Source organism: Morone saxatilis, unplaced genomic scaffold (assembly GCF_004916995.1).
Source record: "Morone saxatilis isolate NCDOM2014 unplaced genomic scaffold, NCSU_SB_2.0 Contig6, whole genome shotgun sequence".
Lineage (NCBI taxonomy): Eukaryota > Metazoa > Chordata > Actinopteri > Moronidae > Morone > Morone saxatilis.
In genome coordinates, this window is record NW_023340206.1 from 13,816,002 (window position 1) to 13,830,561 (window position 14,560).

At 44.5% G+C, this 14,560-nt stretch overlaps 2 protein-coding genes and 1 long non-coding RNA gene across 6 annotated transcripts in view; 1 reads left to right on the top strand and 2 right to left on the bottom strand.

Annotated features, from left to right (window-relative positions):
- LOC118340113 (formin-like protein 2) overlaps nt 1-10,473 on the top strand; it is a 14,966-nt gene extending 4,493 nt beyond the window's left edge. Inside the window, exons 3-28 of one of the 2 annotated variants that reach the window (XM_035677977.1) lie at nt 330-410; nt 562-638; nt 827-910; nt 1,036-1,179; nt 1,262-1,388; nt 2,260-2,336; nt 2,555-2,648; nt 2,777-2,851; nt 3,102-3,212; nt 3,301-3,450; nt 3,543-3,644; nt 3,781-4,001; nt 4,414-4,517; nt 4,659-4,832; nt 5,168-5,188; nt 6,053-6,177; nt 6,405-6,607; nt 7,558-7,792; nt 8,080-8,148; nt 8,744-8,824; nt 9,157-9,286; nt 9,367-9,527; nt 9,688-9,789; nt 9,881-9,979; nt 10,123-10,246; nt 10,370-10,473. In XM_035677977.1, coding sequence (XP_035533870.1) covers nt 330-410; nt 562-638; nt 827-910; nt 1,036-1,179; nt 1,262-1,388; nt 2,260-2,336; nt 2,555-2,648; nt 2,777-2,851; nt 3,102-3,212; nt 3,301-3,450; nt 3,543-3,644; nt 3,781-4,001; nt 4,414-4,517; nt 4,659-4,832; nt 5,168-5,188; nt 6,053-6,177; nt 6,405-6,607; nt 7,558-7,792; nt 8,080-8,148; nt 8,744-8,824; nt 9,157-9,286; nt 9,367-9,527; nt 9,688-9,789; nt 9,881-9,979; nt 10,123-10,246; nt 10,370-10,458 — 3,060 coding nt within the window. In that variant the 3' untranslated portion in view covers nt 10,459-10,473. Of the gene's footprint in view, nt 1-329; nt 411-561; nt 639-826; nt 911-1,035; nt 1,180-1,261; nt 1,389-2,259; nt 2,337-2,554; nt 2,649-2,776; nt 2,852-3,101; nt 3,213-3,300; nt 3,451-3,542; nt 3,645-3,780; nt 4,002-4,385; nt 4,518-4,658; nt 4,833-5,167; nt 5,189-6,052; nt 6,178-6,404; nt 6,608-7,557; nt 7,793-8,079; nt 8,149-8,743; nt 8,825-9,156; nt 9,287-9,366; nt 9,528-9,687; nt 9,790-9,880; nt 9,980-10,122; nt 10,247-10,369 lie in introns of both variants that reach the window. The other variant, XM_035677978.1, reaches the window with a different exon arrangement.
- Nucleotides 473-10,467, bottom strand: LOC118340118. 3 transcript variants are annotated; one of them, XR_004797355.1, is made up of 7 exons: nt 10,364-10,467; nt 6,030-6,171; nt 4,397-4,557; nt 3,773-3,907; nt 3,525-3,629; nt 3,352-3,441; nt 473-1,327 (listed from the first exon to the last, which is right to left on the bottom strand). It is a non-coding gene; the product is annotated as an uncharacterized LOC118340118 (long non-coding RNA). The 3 variants fall into 3 exon arrangements; XR_004797356.1 differs by lacking the exon at nt 4,397-4,557; XR_004797354.1 differs by having other exon boundaries at nt 3,773-4,557.
- Nucleotides 10,474-12,655: 2,182 nt separating the features above from the next.
- On the bottom strand, nt 12,656-14,332 carry rgn (regucalcin). The gene is made up of 7 exons (XM_035677958.1): nt 14,099-14,332; nt 13,847-14,029; nt 13,690-13,775; nt 13,423-13,537; nt 13,215-13,346; nt 12,940-13,094; nt 12,656-12,856 (listed from the first exon to the last, which is right to left on the bottom strand). Exons 1-7 carry the CDS (start codon nt 14,262-14,264, stop codon nt 12,806-12,808), a joined length of 888 nt encoding a protein of 295 aa, XP_035533851.1. The 5' UTR covers nt 14,265-14,332; the 3' UTR covers nt 12,656-12,805.
- Between the last annotated feature and the right edge of the window lie 228 nt (nt 14,333-14,560).

Sequence of the window (14,560 nt, forward strand, 5' to 3'; positions counted from 1 at the left end):
GGTAATTATCGGTTATTCTATCAGCTGAAAAATTATCTCAATCATGCATTGACTAATTTTAATGTGGGGACTGGAAGATCCTCAGAATTACGTACGACTTGCTGGACTTGCAGGACTGCAGTGACTCAACTTGACTTCCTCCCAACTCTTGTGCTACAGTACAACTGCAGGAACCTTCTAATTGTGTTTAAACTTAGTTAAAAATCAAACTCACCTGTCTGTAGGATGAACAGATTTTTTTGGATGAGGTGCACACAGGTGTTGTTGGTGGGCGAAGTTTCATCGTGTGTGTGTGTGTGTGTGTGTGTGTGTATGTGTGTGTGATGCAGGAGAGGTTTCAGGTGAAGAACCCTCCACACACCTACATCCAGAAACTGAGAGGCTTTCTCGACCCCGCCGTAACGCGCAAGGTCAGTTTGTTTACAACGGCATGATGTCACACTTTAATAATGACATCAGAGGGGGGTCAGTCTCAGCTATGATGTCACACTTTAATGGATTGTCACAGTATTTTTGTATTTGAACAGTTGTTTTTAAAAAAACGTGTCTGTCTGTCTGCAGAAGTTCAGAAGAAGAGTTCAGGAGTCAACTCAGATGCTCAGAGAGCTCGAGATTTCACTTCGCACAAACCACATCGGGTCTGTCTAACCACCTGTCTATCTGACCGCCGTCTGTCTGACCACCTGTTTTTGTTATTATTAATAAATGATTATAAATTGGACCTCTGATGTCCTTTATTCACATGAAGAAATCTTGTTTGTGATGACATAAAGATTAATTAACATTCCTACATGTCTGTCTATCTGACCTGTCTGTCTCTCTATAGGTGGGTCAGAGAATTTCTGAATGAGGAGAATCGAGGTCTGGATGTTCTGGTCGAGTATTTGTCCTTCGCTCAGTACGCCGTCACGTAAGTCTCACTGTGTACAGTATATACATATATATGTATGTATAACAGTATATTATCTTTCATTATATTCTCTATAAATCATTATATATGTTATGAACCCTTTAAGCTGTTGTTTGTGTGTTCAGATTTGATGGCGAGCAGTCAGAGACCGGAGGCGAGGTCTCGTCCATAGACTCTCCGTGGAGTCGGTCCATAGAGGATCTCCATGGCGACTGTAGCCTCCCGTCCCCATCGTCCTCCGTACCCCGCGCAGCACGCCATTCCATCAGGTAACAAATGTAAAAATAAAAGGATCCACTCATCAGATAAAGTCCACTCTGACCCTCTGAGGACGTCTCTCTGTGTCCGTAGTTCCACTCTGGTGACTCGATCCAACACTCTGCCGAGTCGTCGAACTCTGAAGAACTCGCGGCTTGTCTGTAAGAAAGACGACGTTCACGTTTGTGTCATGTGTCTGAGAGCCATCATGAACTACCAGGTAATGTTTCATTATTTAAATGTATTCAAATGCAGAAACAACCGTCATACTAACAGTTCATATATTATTGTACAATTAATCTATTAATTATCAAAGATTCCATCAGTCAGACTGTGAATCATCTTATTTCTGTATAATCAGTTGGAGTGAGTCAGTGTGAATGACTCAGTATGTGTGAGTGAGTCTGTGATTCAGTGTGAGTGACTCTGTGTGTGAGTCTGAGTCAGTGAGTCAGTGTGTGTGAGTCAGTGAATCAGTTTGTGTGAGTAAGTCAGTGTGTGTGAGTGAGTGAGTCAGTGTGTGTGAGTCAGTGTGTGTGAGTCAGTGAGTCAGTGTGTGTGAGTGAGTCAGTGTGAGTCAGTGTGTGTGAGTCAATGAGTCAGTGTGTGTGAGTCAGTGAGTCAGTTTGTGTGTGTGAGTCAGTGTGCAACACTAGCTAACGTTAGCATATAAATGGAGGCTTCCCCAGCTAACGTGATCCATGATACTAACATATGTATTCTAACAAACAGTGACGTTAGCCAACAATAAATAATGTAGCGGTACAAAAGCTAACATTAGCTTTCTACTAGCCAAGAGCAATGCGAGGCAGGTGCATCCAGCAAGCTAACTGTAGCTGCTCACTCGCGCTTACGGACAGTGTATGGAGCGTGAGCAACAGGACGCTGACTACAGTTCACTGAACGACCACTGGTGGCGCTGTTAACTACAGTTTAATGAATATTGCATATAGACACTTTAAGTTTTGCTACCAACTGTTTAGGTTCTCATGTTAGAGATTAAGGAACCCACTGATAAAATTATAAACGTGGTTCTTAAGTGTGAGCCTGAACATTTGTGACTGATCTTCATCTGTCCACCTCTTCCTCAGTATGGCTTCAACATGGTGATGTCTCACCCTCATGCTGTCAATGAAATTGCCCTCAGCCTCAACAACAGGAACCCCAGGTACTACTGTCTGTCTGTCCAACTGTCTGTCTGTCTGTTTCTACTGACTACATAAAGCTTACTGTCTCTGACTATCTGTCTGACTGTCTTCTGCTTACTGTCTGTCTGTCTGTCTGTCTCACTGACTGTCTGTGTCTGTGTCTCTCTGACTGTCTGACTGTCTTTCTCTCTGACTGTCTGTCTGTCTCTGACTGTCTCTCTGACTGTCTGTGTTTCAGGACGAAGGCTCTGGTGTTGGAGTTGTTGGCGGCAGTCTGTTTGGTCAGAGGAGGACATGAGATCATCCTGTCAGCCTTCGACAACTTCAAAACTGTAAACAACAACAACATACATACATTTACAATTATGTGTTGATTGATGTATTGATTGATGTATTGATTGATGTATTGATTGATGTATTGATTGATGTATTGATTGATGTATTGATTGATGTGTTGCAGGTGTGTTCAGAGTCGATGCGTTTCGAGAAGTTGATGGAACATTTTAAGAACGAAGACGACAACATCGACTTTCTGGTACTCTGAACTTCATCAGCACTTTCTTTACGTTATTTTTCCGCAATTTTTCCGTTATTTTTCCGTTATTTACAATGTTTATTTGGACTGACTCAGTAGTTTTTTTACCCAACTTCCTGTTTTATCTGAATTCAACATATTGACGATCATTTCATGTTGATCAAAACTGAATTATGGGACATCTTCAGCAGTTTAATACGTGGTCATTAACTGAGCGTGTGTCTGTTGTCACCACGGTTACGGTTGTCAGGTGGCCTGTATGCAGTTCATTAACATCGTGGTTCATTCGGTGGAGGACATGAACTTCAGAGTCCACCTGCAGTACGACTTCACCAAACTGAACCTTGATGAACACCTGGAGGTAACATCTGACCACTCTCAAATCACAGGAGAGCAAACACCTGTGCCTGTCTCAATGTCAACCTATCTCTCTACCTGTCTCACCACAGAGGCTGAAGCACACAGAGAGCGACAGGCTGCAGGTGCAGATTCAGGCGTACCTGGACAACGTGTTTGATGTTGGGACGCTGCTGGAGGACGCAGAGACCAAAACTGCCGCTCTGGAACGAGTCGAAGAGCTGGAGGAGAGCCTGGGCACGGTGAGACAGAGAGTTACACAGATAGAGATAGACCGGTAGAACAACACAGACAGACAGACAGCTGTCGTACTGACCTGTCTCTCTGTGTACAGATGTCGGAGCGTCTGCTGGACGTGGAGAACGAAGCGATGTTGAAGATCGTCGAACTGGAGAAACAACTGATGCAAACAAACAAGGATCTGGACCATGTCCGGGTCAGTGCTGTTACTATAGCAACCATGCAAACAACACAACATGTTCTGTCTCCATGGAGACAGAACATGTTGTGTATGATAATGAAAGAGATGTTTAACGGAACAACTGTCTCTTTAACACCTGTTACCTGTGCAGGAGGTGTATGCGAGTGCTAACTCTCAGGTGCACACCTTGCGGCGGATGGTTCGGGAGAAGGACCAGACAATCCGGCGTCAGAGTCGTCTGGAGCGTCAGGCTCAGGAGGCCCAGCAGGCCGGAGGACCTGGAGCACCACAACCACAGAGAGGAGAGGGGGATGGGGGGGTGGCTGACTCTGCCTCCCCCTCACCTCCCCCCTGTCCTAACTTGTCCCCCAGGTGAGAGACACCAGTGTAGACTACCTGCTGACAGCAGTCACAGTTACTAGCTGGAGAACACAATGGAGCAGATATTTTTATTGCACTGCTTCCCCCAAGTGGCCAAAAAAAAAAAAAAAACTTTTACTAAAACATAACGAACCTTTAAGATGTCACATCTGAAACGTGTGAATAATTTTTGTTTGGGGTTTTTCAGGTGAACTACCTACAGATGAATTTATAAATGAAAACTATAATGGAGCCCTGAGGTTCACCAGCAGTAATTATTAACACAACGTGGTGTTAGTCTGTGTCTGTCTGCTGAACACTGTTAATATTAATATATGGTTAATATTATCAACAATATGTCAGGAGTTAGCTTGGAGGAGAACAGAAACCATTAAGTGATGGCTCACCTGATTGATTCCCTCAGTCCTGAGACCGTAGCCTACCACAGCATGGGACCAGGGATGGGCGGAGCTCCAGGAATGCCAGCCCCGCCACCTCCCCCGCCCCCACCACCAATGCCAGGCACAGGTGAGTTTCAGCTCCACCAATCAGCAGGCTGCTTTAGATACTGAATGATACAGTGCATACTGCAGTAGTAGAAATACTCCAAAAAATATCAGTGAACTTCTTCAACTAAACAGTTCTTTCTTCTTCTCTTTGTCTTTAAAGTGTCTAATGGGTCGTACCCTGTACCTCCTCCCCCTGCTCCTCCTCCTCCTCCCCCCTGTCGGACCAGTGAGCTGTCCTCCTCTGTACCCATGCCTCCCCCTCCTCCACCAGTGGCCCCCCCTCTCCCGGGCTCGGGGGGGTCGCCTACGGTCATCTTTAACTCGGGACTTGCAGGTGAGACTGAACAAGAGGGTTCAAATGATGCAGCACGTGATGCCTCTAAATACTACATACATAAACTGTTTTTCTATCAAGATCACTAATATCTGAAAAACTCTCCATGTTGATGTGTTCAAGGAAGCTCCGACGTTTGATATCTGAGTCCAAGCAGCAATATTGTTGCAGTAATTTAGAACAAATGTGTGGATATACAGTCTGGTTACTAAAAGTTCATCTACACCTTTCAGCCAATCAGAAGCCAGAATTCTCAGTTCTTATGGTAAATGTGAACAATGTTTTGAGTGTATGATACTAACATGTTGGTTTTTTCTCTCTTGTTTTGCTGACAGAGGGTCCTCTCAAGTTATTTTGTACGTTTCCTTATGATCTTCAACATCCATCACACATCTTCCTGCTTCCTCCATCTTTATTTCATCCCCCATCTTTATTTCAACCTCCATCTTCAATATTCCATCCTCCATCATCTTAAATGGCTACATTGATATTTCATCCAAGGCTTTTTTACGAAGTCTTTGCTGCTCATTCACTGACACGTTGATGGCAGCAAGCTACTGATCTGACCATCAGAAGCAGTTTAAGGTTCACTGTTTTGCCCAAGAAGAACCGCCAATCCTTTAATCAGTGGACTACCCACAGCCGCCCATTTCTCTAGTTTGTCCTCCATTGTCCTCTATCCCTTCACCATCCCGCTATCATCCCTCCATCACCTGGAAACTGGAAACATCAGCACCCAGTAAAGCCAGCTATTGGCTGGTTTGTGTTTTATTAATGTCACATGTTTGAGGTCAATGATCAACCTCTTTAATGTGTGTTCAGACTGATGCGAGGAACATTTGAGAAACAGCATTTAAAGTTAATACAGAGACACAGGAAGTGTTTTGTGAGTCAAAGATTAAAAGATATCAAAACATCTGCTTCAAACTTTAAATCACTTTAAATTATTTTAGTTATAATAGTCAACTAAACCATTACTCGATGAGAAGAGTCGAAATTGATAGGGAATAGAAAGTTCCACAATATGGAGCCCCACCAGGTCTCCAGATGGAGTAACGCTATCTGTCTGATATAGTTCAAGCTACCTACAGTGGACTTTGGTTGTGCTCAATAAACACACACTGCAGCCACTCAGTCTGAACACACCTGTAGACTCACACAGTAAATCTAACATGGACAACCTGTCGCCCTGCTCACCTGTCGTTCCCTCTGCTGTGTAGCGGTGAAGATAAAGAAGCCAATCCAGACCAAGTTCAGGATGCCAGTGTTGAACTGGGTCGCCTTGAAGCCGAGTCAGATCAATGGGACCGTCTTTAATGACATTGACGATGAGTCCATCCTGCAGGTAAAACAAAGACTAATTTTTAACAAAATTATTTGATCTTCTATTGACTTGATTCTATTATGTGTGAATAGGTCTTCACTTATTGACTCCACTCACATTAACATTAACATTGTCTTATTGCTGGAGGTTGAAGAGAAAGCCTGCAAGGCATCAATATGGACTGAAAAGTTTACTTTCACCTTGTCTCCTCCTAAAAATATGTCTTTCTGTCACTGTCTGTCTCTCAGGACCTGGATGTGGAAGGGTTTGAGGAGCTGTTTAAGACAAAGGCTCAGGGTCCAGCAGTGGACCTGACTCTGTCCAGACAAAAACTTCCTCAGAAAGGCCCATCCAAAGTTTCTCTGCTGGAGGCCAACAGAGCCAAAAACCTGGCCATAACTCTAAGGAAGGCCGGTCAGGGGTCAGAGGTCATCTGTCGCGCCATCCACACGTAGGTCAAAGTTCAACAGGATCACCAGTAATGACATAAGTACGATAAGCTCTACCTGTAAGATCCATCGACTGGCAGTCCTGACTCCACCAGCTCCTGACTAGAAAAATGGGCAAAGAGATAGAGCATTGGTGGAGCGGAGGTAGGCCAAATTAAGCCTGGTTACTGAACCAGTAAGCTCAACTTTAAACTTTATATTAAAAAACTCACCCCTACATACAGAGGTTGCAATTTTTCAAGAAAGAAAAAAAAATAAAGAGATGACAGAGATAAGTACACAAACACAGGAAAGCAGATCTATGAAAAGGCCTATAGAGGATTAAAACAGTCCAAGGATTCAGCTAATCTGGGTGATTGGGGAAGATGATTCCACAGTTCTGGGGCTGAAACAGCAAAGCTCTCCTTTAGTTCTGCAGTCAGAGCGGGGGATGGATAAAAGGAGATCTGAGATGTAACTGGGGCTGATGATGTGCCTTATATTTAATTCAATTTTCAATTCAATTTTATTTGTATAGTGCCAATTCATAACATTTACAGAGACGGCCAACAGTACACCATGAGCAAGCACTTGGTGACGGGGGCAAGGAAAAACTACCCTTTTAACAGGCAGAAACCTAGGACAGACCCTTCGGCTCCAGTTGGGTGGTCATCTGCCTTGACCAGTTGGGGGAAAGAAAGAGAGAGAGAGAGAGACAGACAGATGTACAGCAACAAACAGTAGCAACAAGCTAATAATAAGTAGTGACGATGACGATCATGAAAAATGCAGTTTGGACTGACTGTAGATGATTTAAACAAGCCGTACAGTTATATTACTATTTATTATATTTATTATATCTATTAGGTGAGTTCATCACACTGCTGGTTGATTAACTGAGGTCCAGCAGAAGGTCTGATTTTAAAGATCTGTTAGAGGACCTCCTTGAACAGTCTGGTTTGTGTTTCTGCAGGTTTGACCTGCGGACGGTTCGGGTCGACTTTGTGGAGTGTCTGATGCGTTTCCTGCCAACGGAGGCAGAGGTGAAGCTTCTACGGCAATATGAGAGGGACAGAAAACCTCTGGAAGCTCTGAGTGATGAAGACCGCTTCATGATGCAATTCAGTCGCATCGAAAGACTCAATCAGCGAATGTCGATCATGACCTTCATGGGGAACTTCAGTGACAATGTCCAGATGTTAACTCCGGTAAGACAGACAGGTTCCAGACAGGAAGACAGTTATAGGGCACCCTATAGCTCACCTGGTAGAGTTTTTGCTGCAGCAGCCATGGGTTCAACTCTGACCTGTGGCCCTTTGCTGGCCCTTTGCTGCTCATCATACCCTCTATCTCCCTCCCCCTTTCCTGTCATTCTTCAGTTGTCCTGTGCAATATAGGCAAAAAACCTAAAGAAATATATATATATATTCATACGTATATTATATATATGGACAGACAGATGTGACTTTTCTCACTGTGTTGTGTTTTTTCTCAGCAACTCCACGCTATGATTGCTGCTTCAGTTTCTATAAAATCATCTCAGAAGCTCAAGAAGATCCTTGAGGTCAGTCTGGGTCTACATATATATACATAAATATACATCGATCAGCCAAAACCTGGGCTCCCTGATGGTCATAATGTTATGCAGCCACAGACCAACAGACCCCTTTCTATCAGAACCAGCATTAACTTTTTGGTTTTTTTTCCCCAAAAGCAAAAAAGTTTGAGCTACAGTAGCTCATCTGTTGGACTTGGACCACCCCAAAACGGGGCCAGGGCCCCTTTTTCACTCCCCACCTGACAATGAGCTTCAGCCCCCTTGACCCTGTCTCTGGTTCTGTTCCTTCCTTGGACACACTTTGATAGGTACCCTGACCTCTGCAGACTGGGAAGACCCCACAAGAAATGCAGGTTTGGAGATGTTCTGACCCAGTCGTGCATCACAATGTGGTTCTTGTCAAAGTGGCTCAGATCCTCACGCCTGCCATTTTTCCTGCTTCTAACACATCAACTCTGTTGACAGGACTGATAGGACCTCACCTATCAGTGGTCACAATGTTATGGCTAATTGATGTATATTTATATACAGTATGCATAGATAATCTTTTGTACATAATGTGACTATGAGTTTCAGAGGGTTGTTGTTGTTGTTGTTATAGATCATCTTGGCTCTGGGGAACTATATGAACAGCAGTAAGAGGGGAGCTGTGTATGGGTTCAAACTGCAGAGTTTAGACCTGGTAAGACACACACACACACACTCTGCTCAACAAGCCCATTCTTTTCAACGGACAATCACACCCACCTGTCACAGAATGAGGACTCAGTTTCAGAAAGTTACCGCCGCCCTAATCTGATGTGAGAAAGGGGGTTTCTGAAGCTGTCGATGAGTTCTGACAACCTATACTGACAGCTTCAGTTCTGATGAAGTATACAGATGACTGCTTTTACCTCTCAGCAGCAAATAACATACCAAATAACAGCACACTAAGAGTTGCTTTATCTTTTAATTGGACTAAAGTGAGTTTAAAGAATGAGGACCTGATAATGAGGTTTGTGAGTTTGTGTTCAGCTGCTGGAGACGAAGTCAACCGACAGGAAACAGACATTGCTTCATTACATCGGCAACGTGGTGAGAGAGAAATATCCTTCAGTGGCTCTGTTTTACAATGAGCTTCACTACGTCGATAAAGCGGCTGCAGGTGAGTCTGTCAACCAATCAGAACACTGCAAACACATCAGACTCTGTGATGCTCACCTTTGTTTCCTTACCTGTGTGCAGTGAGTCTGGAGAATGTGCTGTGTGATGTGAAGGAGCTACAACGCGGCATGGAGCTCACCTGGAGAGAGTTCAGTGTTCAACACAACGGCACACTCAAAGACTTCATCAGCAGGAACGAATCAAGACTCAGCAAGCTGCAGGAGGACGCACGCATCGCTGAGGTGAGACGCTGTTACAGTCGTCCAATCATAATGCAGCAGGATGACTGTTGCTGCCTAAACTATGTAATTTAGAAACAATAATTAGAAATCCTGCTATTGATCATGTAATTCTTTCAACCTACACTGTAAAAACTAACGAGGTGATCAATTTTCACTCTAGGATGCGTTTGAAGATGTGGTGAAATTTTTCGGCGAGAGCTCCAAGACAATGCCACCGTCGGTCTTCTTCCCTATCTTTGTTCGTTTCATTAAAGCGTACAGGGTGAGTAATGATGACACCCCCCATCGGGGGTGTGGTCTCTGAATCTGAAGCCACTCCCACAGAGTTGAATATTTACTGTGTGTGTGTTCAGCTGGCAGAGGAGGAAAACGAGCAGAGGAGGCGTCAAGAGCAGATGTTACTAGAGAAGCTGGAGCAGGAGGAGCAACAGGAGCAGGAGCAGGAGACCAAGGTAAGATGGTGACCTTTGGCCTATACCTGACTGATCTGTACAACCTAAAATACTTGACCACTCATTACATGGCGGACGTGAGAAAGGACAGCTCACCTGTAATTTGTTTTTAACGGTCAAACTGTCCCCCTCCTCCCCTCCAGTCTCCGTCCCACAGAGGGAAGCGACAGCAGCAGGAGCTGATCACTGAGCTTAGACGACGACAAGGAAAAGACAGCCGCCATGTTTATGAAGGGAAGGACGGCGCCATAGAGGACATCATCACAGGTAAACATGTCATCACAGGTAAACACCTCACCACAGGTAAACACGCCACCACTTATATACACGTTGTCAAAGGTAAGCAAGGTCTGTTATCTGATTGGCTGTTTTGATGTGTCTCACCTGCAGCTTTGAAGACCGTCCCCTTCACAGCCCGATCGGCCAAACGCAGCTCTCGTTTCTTCTGTGACCCCGCCCACTCCGAGGAGCACTACTGAGAGAGAGAGAGAGAGGACGATGACGTCACGCCCACTTCTAATCGATGGGACCAATTAGCACTTTGAACATTTCTGATCAATCGATGTGAACTGATGACATCATGTTTTTTATGTTATTTTATTGGTCCGTTTCTGCACAGACCGGATGCCCAGACACCAGCTGACCTTTGACCTCTGACCTTTACCTGTTCCACTCTGGCCTGAAAATTCTAAAATGTGTCCATTTAAAGTATCTTAACTGAGCAGCAGCTGTCCTCATTTCTGATCTGACCACATCAACATGCTGATCTGGTGTCAATCTGGTTAGATAAGAAACACTCAGTAACTGTTGTTGAGCTTTTGATGATATCACATGGTCTTCCTCAGTACATGGAGATGTCCAGTTGTCATTGAATGGGTGTTCAGAGTCCCAGTTCTAAGCACTTTAAGGGCTTCTTTTCCTTGTGGGCTCAAACATTTAAAGTTCATTCTCAGATGAAAAATATAATAATTTAAAAGTCAACTAGGCCGTTTTAGTTACTTAACCAGAATGAAACGGTGGAAGGAGAACTGGTACGATAAGAAGATGTACTTTTTAAAAATACCACAAGTATACACAACAAACCGTGGGCCGCTTTTGACCACTGGTGGTGCTCCTGATGAGCCGGTCCAACATGGATACACAAATACCTCATAATTCCATGAAACTCATGGCTGACTTGGATGAACATTAATTTACTTGGTGAGGAAACTTTTTTTAAGTGAACCACTAAACCACTAAAGGTTCTCTTCCTGTGTCAAAGGTCTGCAGGTTTCAAAGTGCCTGCCTCCAAAGTCCTGGTTATGCGTCAGTAGGTCTGTGGTTCTGTGGTTGTTCTGGGTTCCTTTCGATCTGTCTTGAACTGGATCTTGTACAGGGTTCTACTTCCTTTCACTACATTGTGTTCTATTGTGTTCTACTGTATTTCCTAGCCTTACCAGAGCTGGAGAGAGTCTGGCTCCCTTCATGAAGTAAACAGTGTTAATGAGATCATCATTCAAAAAAAATGGCTCTGGTTTGCTCTTGCTCGACCCAGTCCACGTCCTGACCCCGACCCCTCAACCATCAGAGACATCAACCTCAGTCTAACTAATATTATCCAAGTTTGCTGATGACTCAGGTGTATACTGCAGTTCAAGGTGTCGTAGTGAGGGGGCGCTGTAGCTCAAAACACAACATGGCCACCCACTTTGTCTCTATACAGCTGAGAGTGTGAGCTGATTAAACTGAAGATAAACTGAAGACACTGGAGGACAACTTCTGTCCAGAACATGAAGGAGTAGACATGAGGGACACACCTGGAAAGACCTAAAGGGACGTGGAGGACCGACCTGGAAAAATCTGGACAAAATGGACAAACAGAATGGAACTGTAGTGTTGTCCTTCATTGTTCTTGGTGTCCCTGTCGGCCTGTGGAGAGTCCGGTCCAAGCAGTCCTTTATCAGCACCCCCCCCACCCCACCCCCCCACCCCCTTTATTTCAGATCATCTGAAGACAAAAAAAGTAAAAACAGCACAAAGTTTTCTACGTGTACAAACATTTTCTAGAGAACTGTAGCGTTGCTCGTACTCTGTGTGGTGTTTGTTGGTTGTTGGTGGTGATTCTGCACTTGGTGGTGTAAATAAACGCACCCTGTCTCCCGACACCATCACTGTTGTCTCCTAATTGTTTTTTTTTTGCAGCGGCGAGTTGAGCTGCTCTCATTTGCTGCTCAAGGTTCCAAATCATCCGTAGCAGGAAACAATGGCAGCTCGCCTTTTCACACACGATCTCGTATTCCAGTTAACTAAAATATGTAAAATATAAATAACGCAGTAACAGAATCTGGATCCATATTTGATCAGCACTGCAATAGTTATAAAGTATATTATTAATAAGTTGTGATTTATGTACAATTATAGTTATTGATCCTCTAGTGTCTATTGAACACCCTGACTCACACACAGATGGGTGATCTGGACCCTGAAACTGAACTAAAGCCATCATTCTTCCAGCTGCTCATCTACCTGAGCAGTCTGTGATCACCTGACCTGTTTGACGATATCACAATCATACGCAAAATGTCCTTGTTTCTGATTGGCTGTTAAATGTCTGTGTCACTGTTTCCTTGTTTCTGATTGGCTGTTGGTTTTTTACTTTATTCATTCAAATTACAATAAATATTGCGTAAACTCCACTTAATAGTTAACCATTTATTAATATTATTGATCCAGTTCGATAATTATTGATTGCTAACAGTTTCTGACAGTGAGGATTAATCAATCAAACTGTTGATCACTTCCTGTTGAGGATCAGTGTTGTGATTGGCCGTTGGAGTCTCCTGAAAATTATCCAGAGAATGAGTTTGAAGGACGCCCTTTGACCCCGAGTCCAGTCACCTGTAGACACACACACAGACTATCAGCAGGTGTGTGACAGTGAACACAGGTGAGTGAATGAAGTGTAACTAGGTGAGTCTGACCCTGAAGGTGTGTCCGGCCAGTGGCTGCTGTCTCAGCTCTGATTGGTCGAGGCCCAAACTGGCTGAGGTCACATAAAGGTCGGAGTAGTCCGGACCTCCAAAACAACACGAGGTGGTCTTCATCACAGGCAGAGAGACCGCCTGCAGCCGCACACCTGAGAGGATACAACAGGTGCTATGGTAACCAGTGGAACCAGTATCTAACACTGGTCACTAACCAGTAACAGGGTCGAAGACCAGTCCTCCATTGTAACATCAGAATCAGTATAACTAACCAGTTACAGGGTCGATGTTGATGACCCGTCCTCCATTGTAACACGCCACCCAGAGACGACCTTCAACATCAATTGTCATCCCGTCTGGAAGCCCCTCCCCTTCCTCCATACGATACACCACACGACGGTTACCTAGGCAACACAAATGATTAGTGAAGTATAAATACTCAGAAATACACGCAGTACTGCAGTACAAGTACACAGTTACCAAAGAGTCCTGTGTTTGAGTCGTAATCGAAGGCGTCGACTGTCAAACACAAACTGTCGATGTAGAAAAACGTCTTCTGATCTGGAGACCAGTCCAACCCATTAGATATATCCACCTGAGAGTGAGACAGGTCAGAAAGAGAGACAGGTACAGACAGACAGGTCAAAGAGCAGTCCAATCCATTAGATATATCCACCTGAGAGTGAGACAGGTCAGAGAGACAGACAGGTACAGACAGACAGGTCAGAGACAGACCAGTTTGCTTACCTGGCTCAGGTGTTTGCTCACAGTGAGGTCAGAGGTCACAGAGAACAAAGATCCTTGTTGTCTCTGAACCTCTTTTCCCATTGTACCTGAGACAGCAAACACTGTTACCATGGCAACAACAGTTCAGACAGACAGGCAGACAGGTAGACAAACTCACCTGCCAGCAGGCGTCCAATAGGATCCACCTTCCCATCGTTCAGTCGGTTGCTGGGTTTGTCCTTGTCAACCTCCACCAATGATGTCATTGTCTGAGTTGACCAATCAACGGCCACAATGCTGCGACCCACACCTGCAACGTAACCACCTGACCTGCGAGGAACTGCGAAGCCCACTGTGTCACCTGAGGACAAACAGACAGATGAGAATGGGCAGGTGAGACTAACCGTTTCCTGCGTGCTGATTGGTTTACCTGTCTCCATAGATTGGATCTGATTGGTCGTTGGACTCCAGCGGTGGATTTTCTGCCCGACGATATCGACAAACATCAACATCTGCTCCGACTCCTCCCACACGGGCCCTTCACCAATCAGAGCGCTCGACTTCACCACAGACTCCACCTTCACTGATGACATCATCACCACTGTCTGTCTGGACCAATCACTGAGCAGGAGTCACCTCACTCACTCTTGTTTCCATGAAAACAACCGGAAGTTAACATGTAGTACTGTTACACAGACTGTAGTACTGTTACACAGACTGTAGTACTGTTACACAGAACGTAGTACTGTTACACAGAACGTAGTACTGTGACACATTATATTACAGAATGTAGTACTGTTACACATTATACTACAGAATGTAGTACTGTTACACAGAATGTATTACTGTTACACATTATACTACAGAACGTAGTACTGTTACACAGAATGTA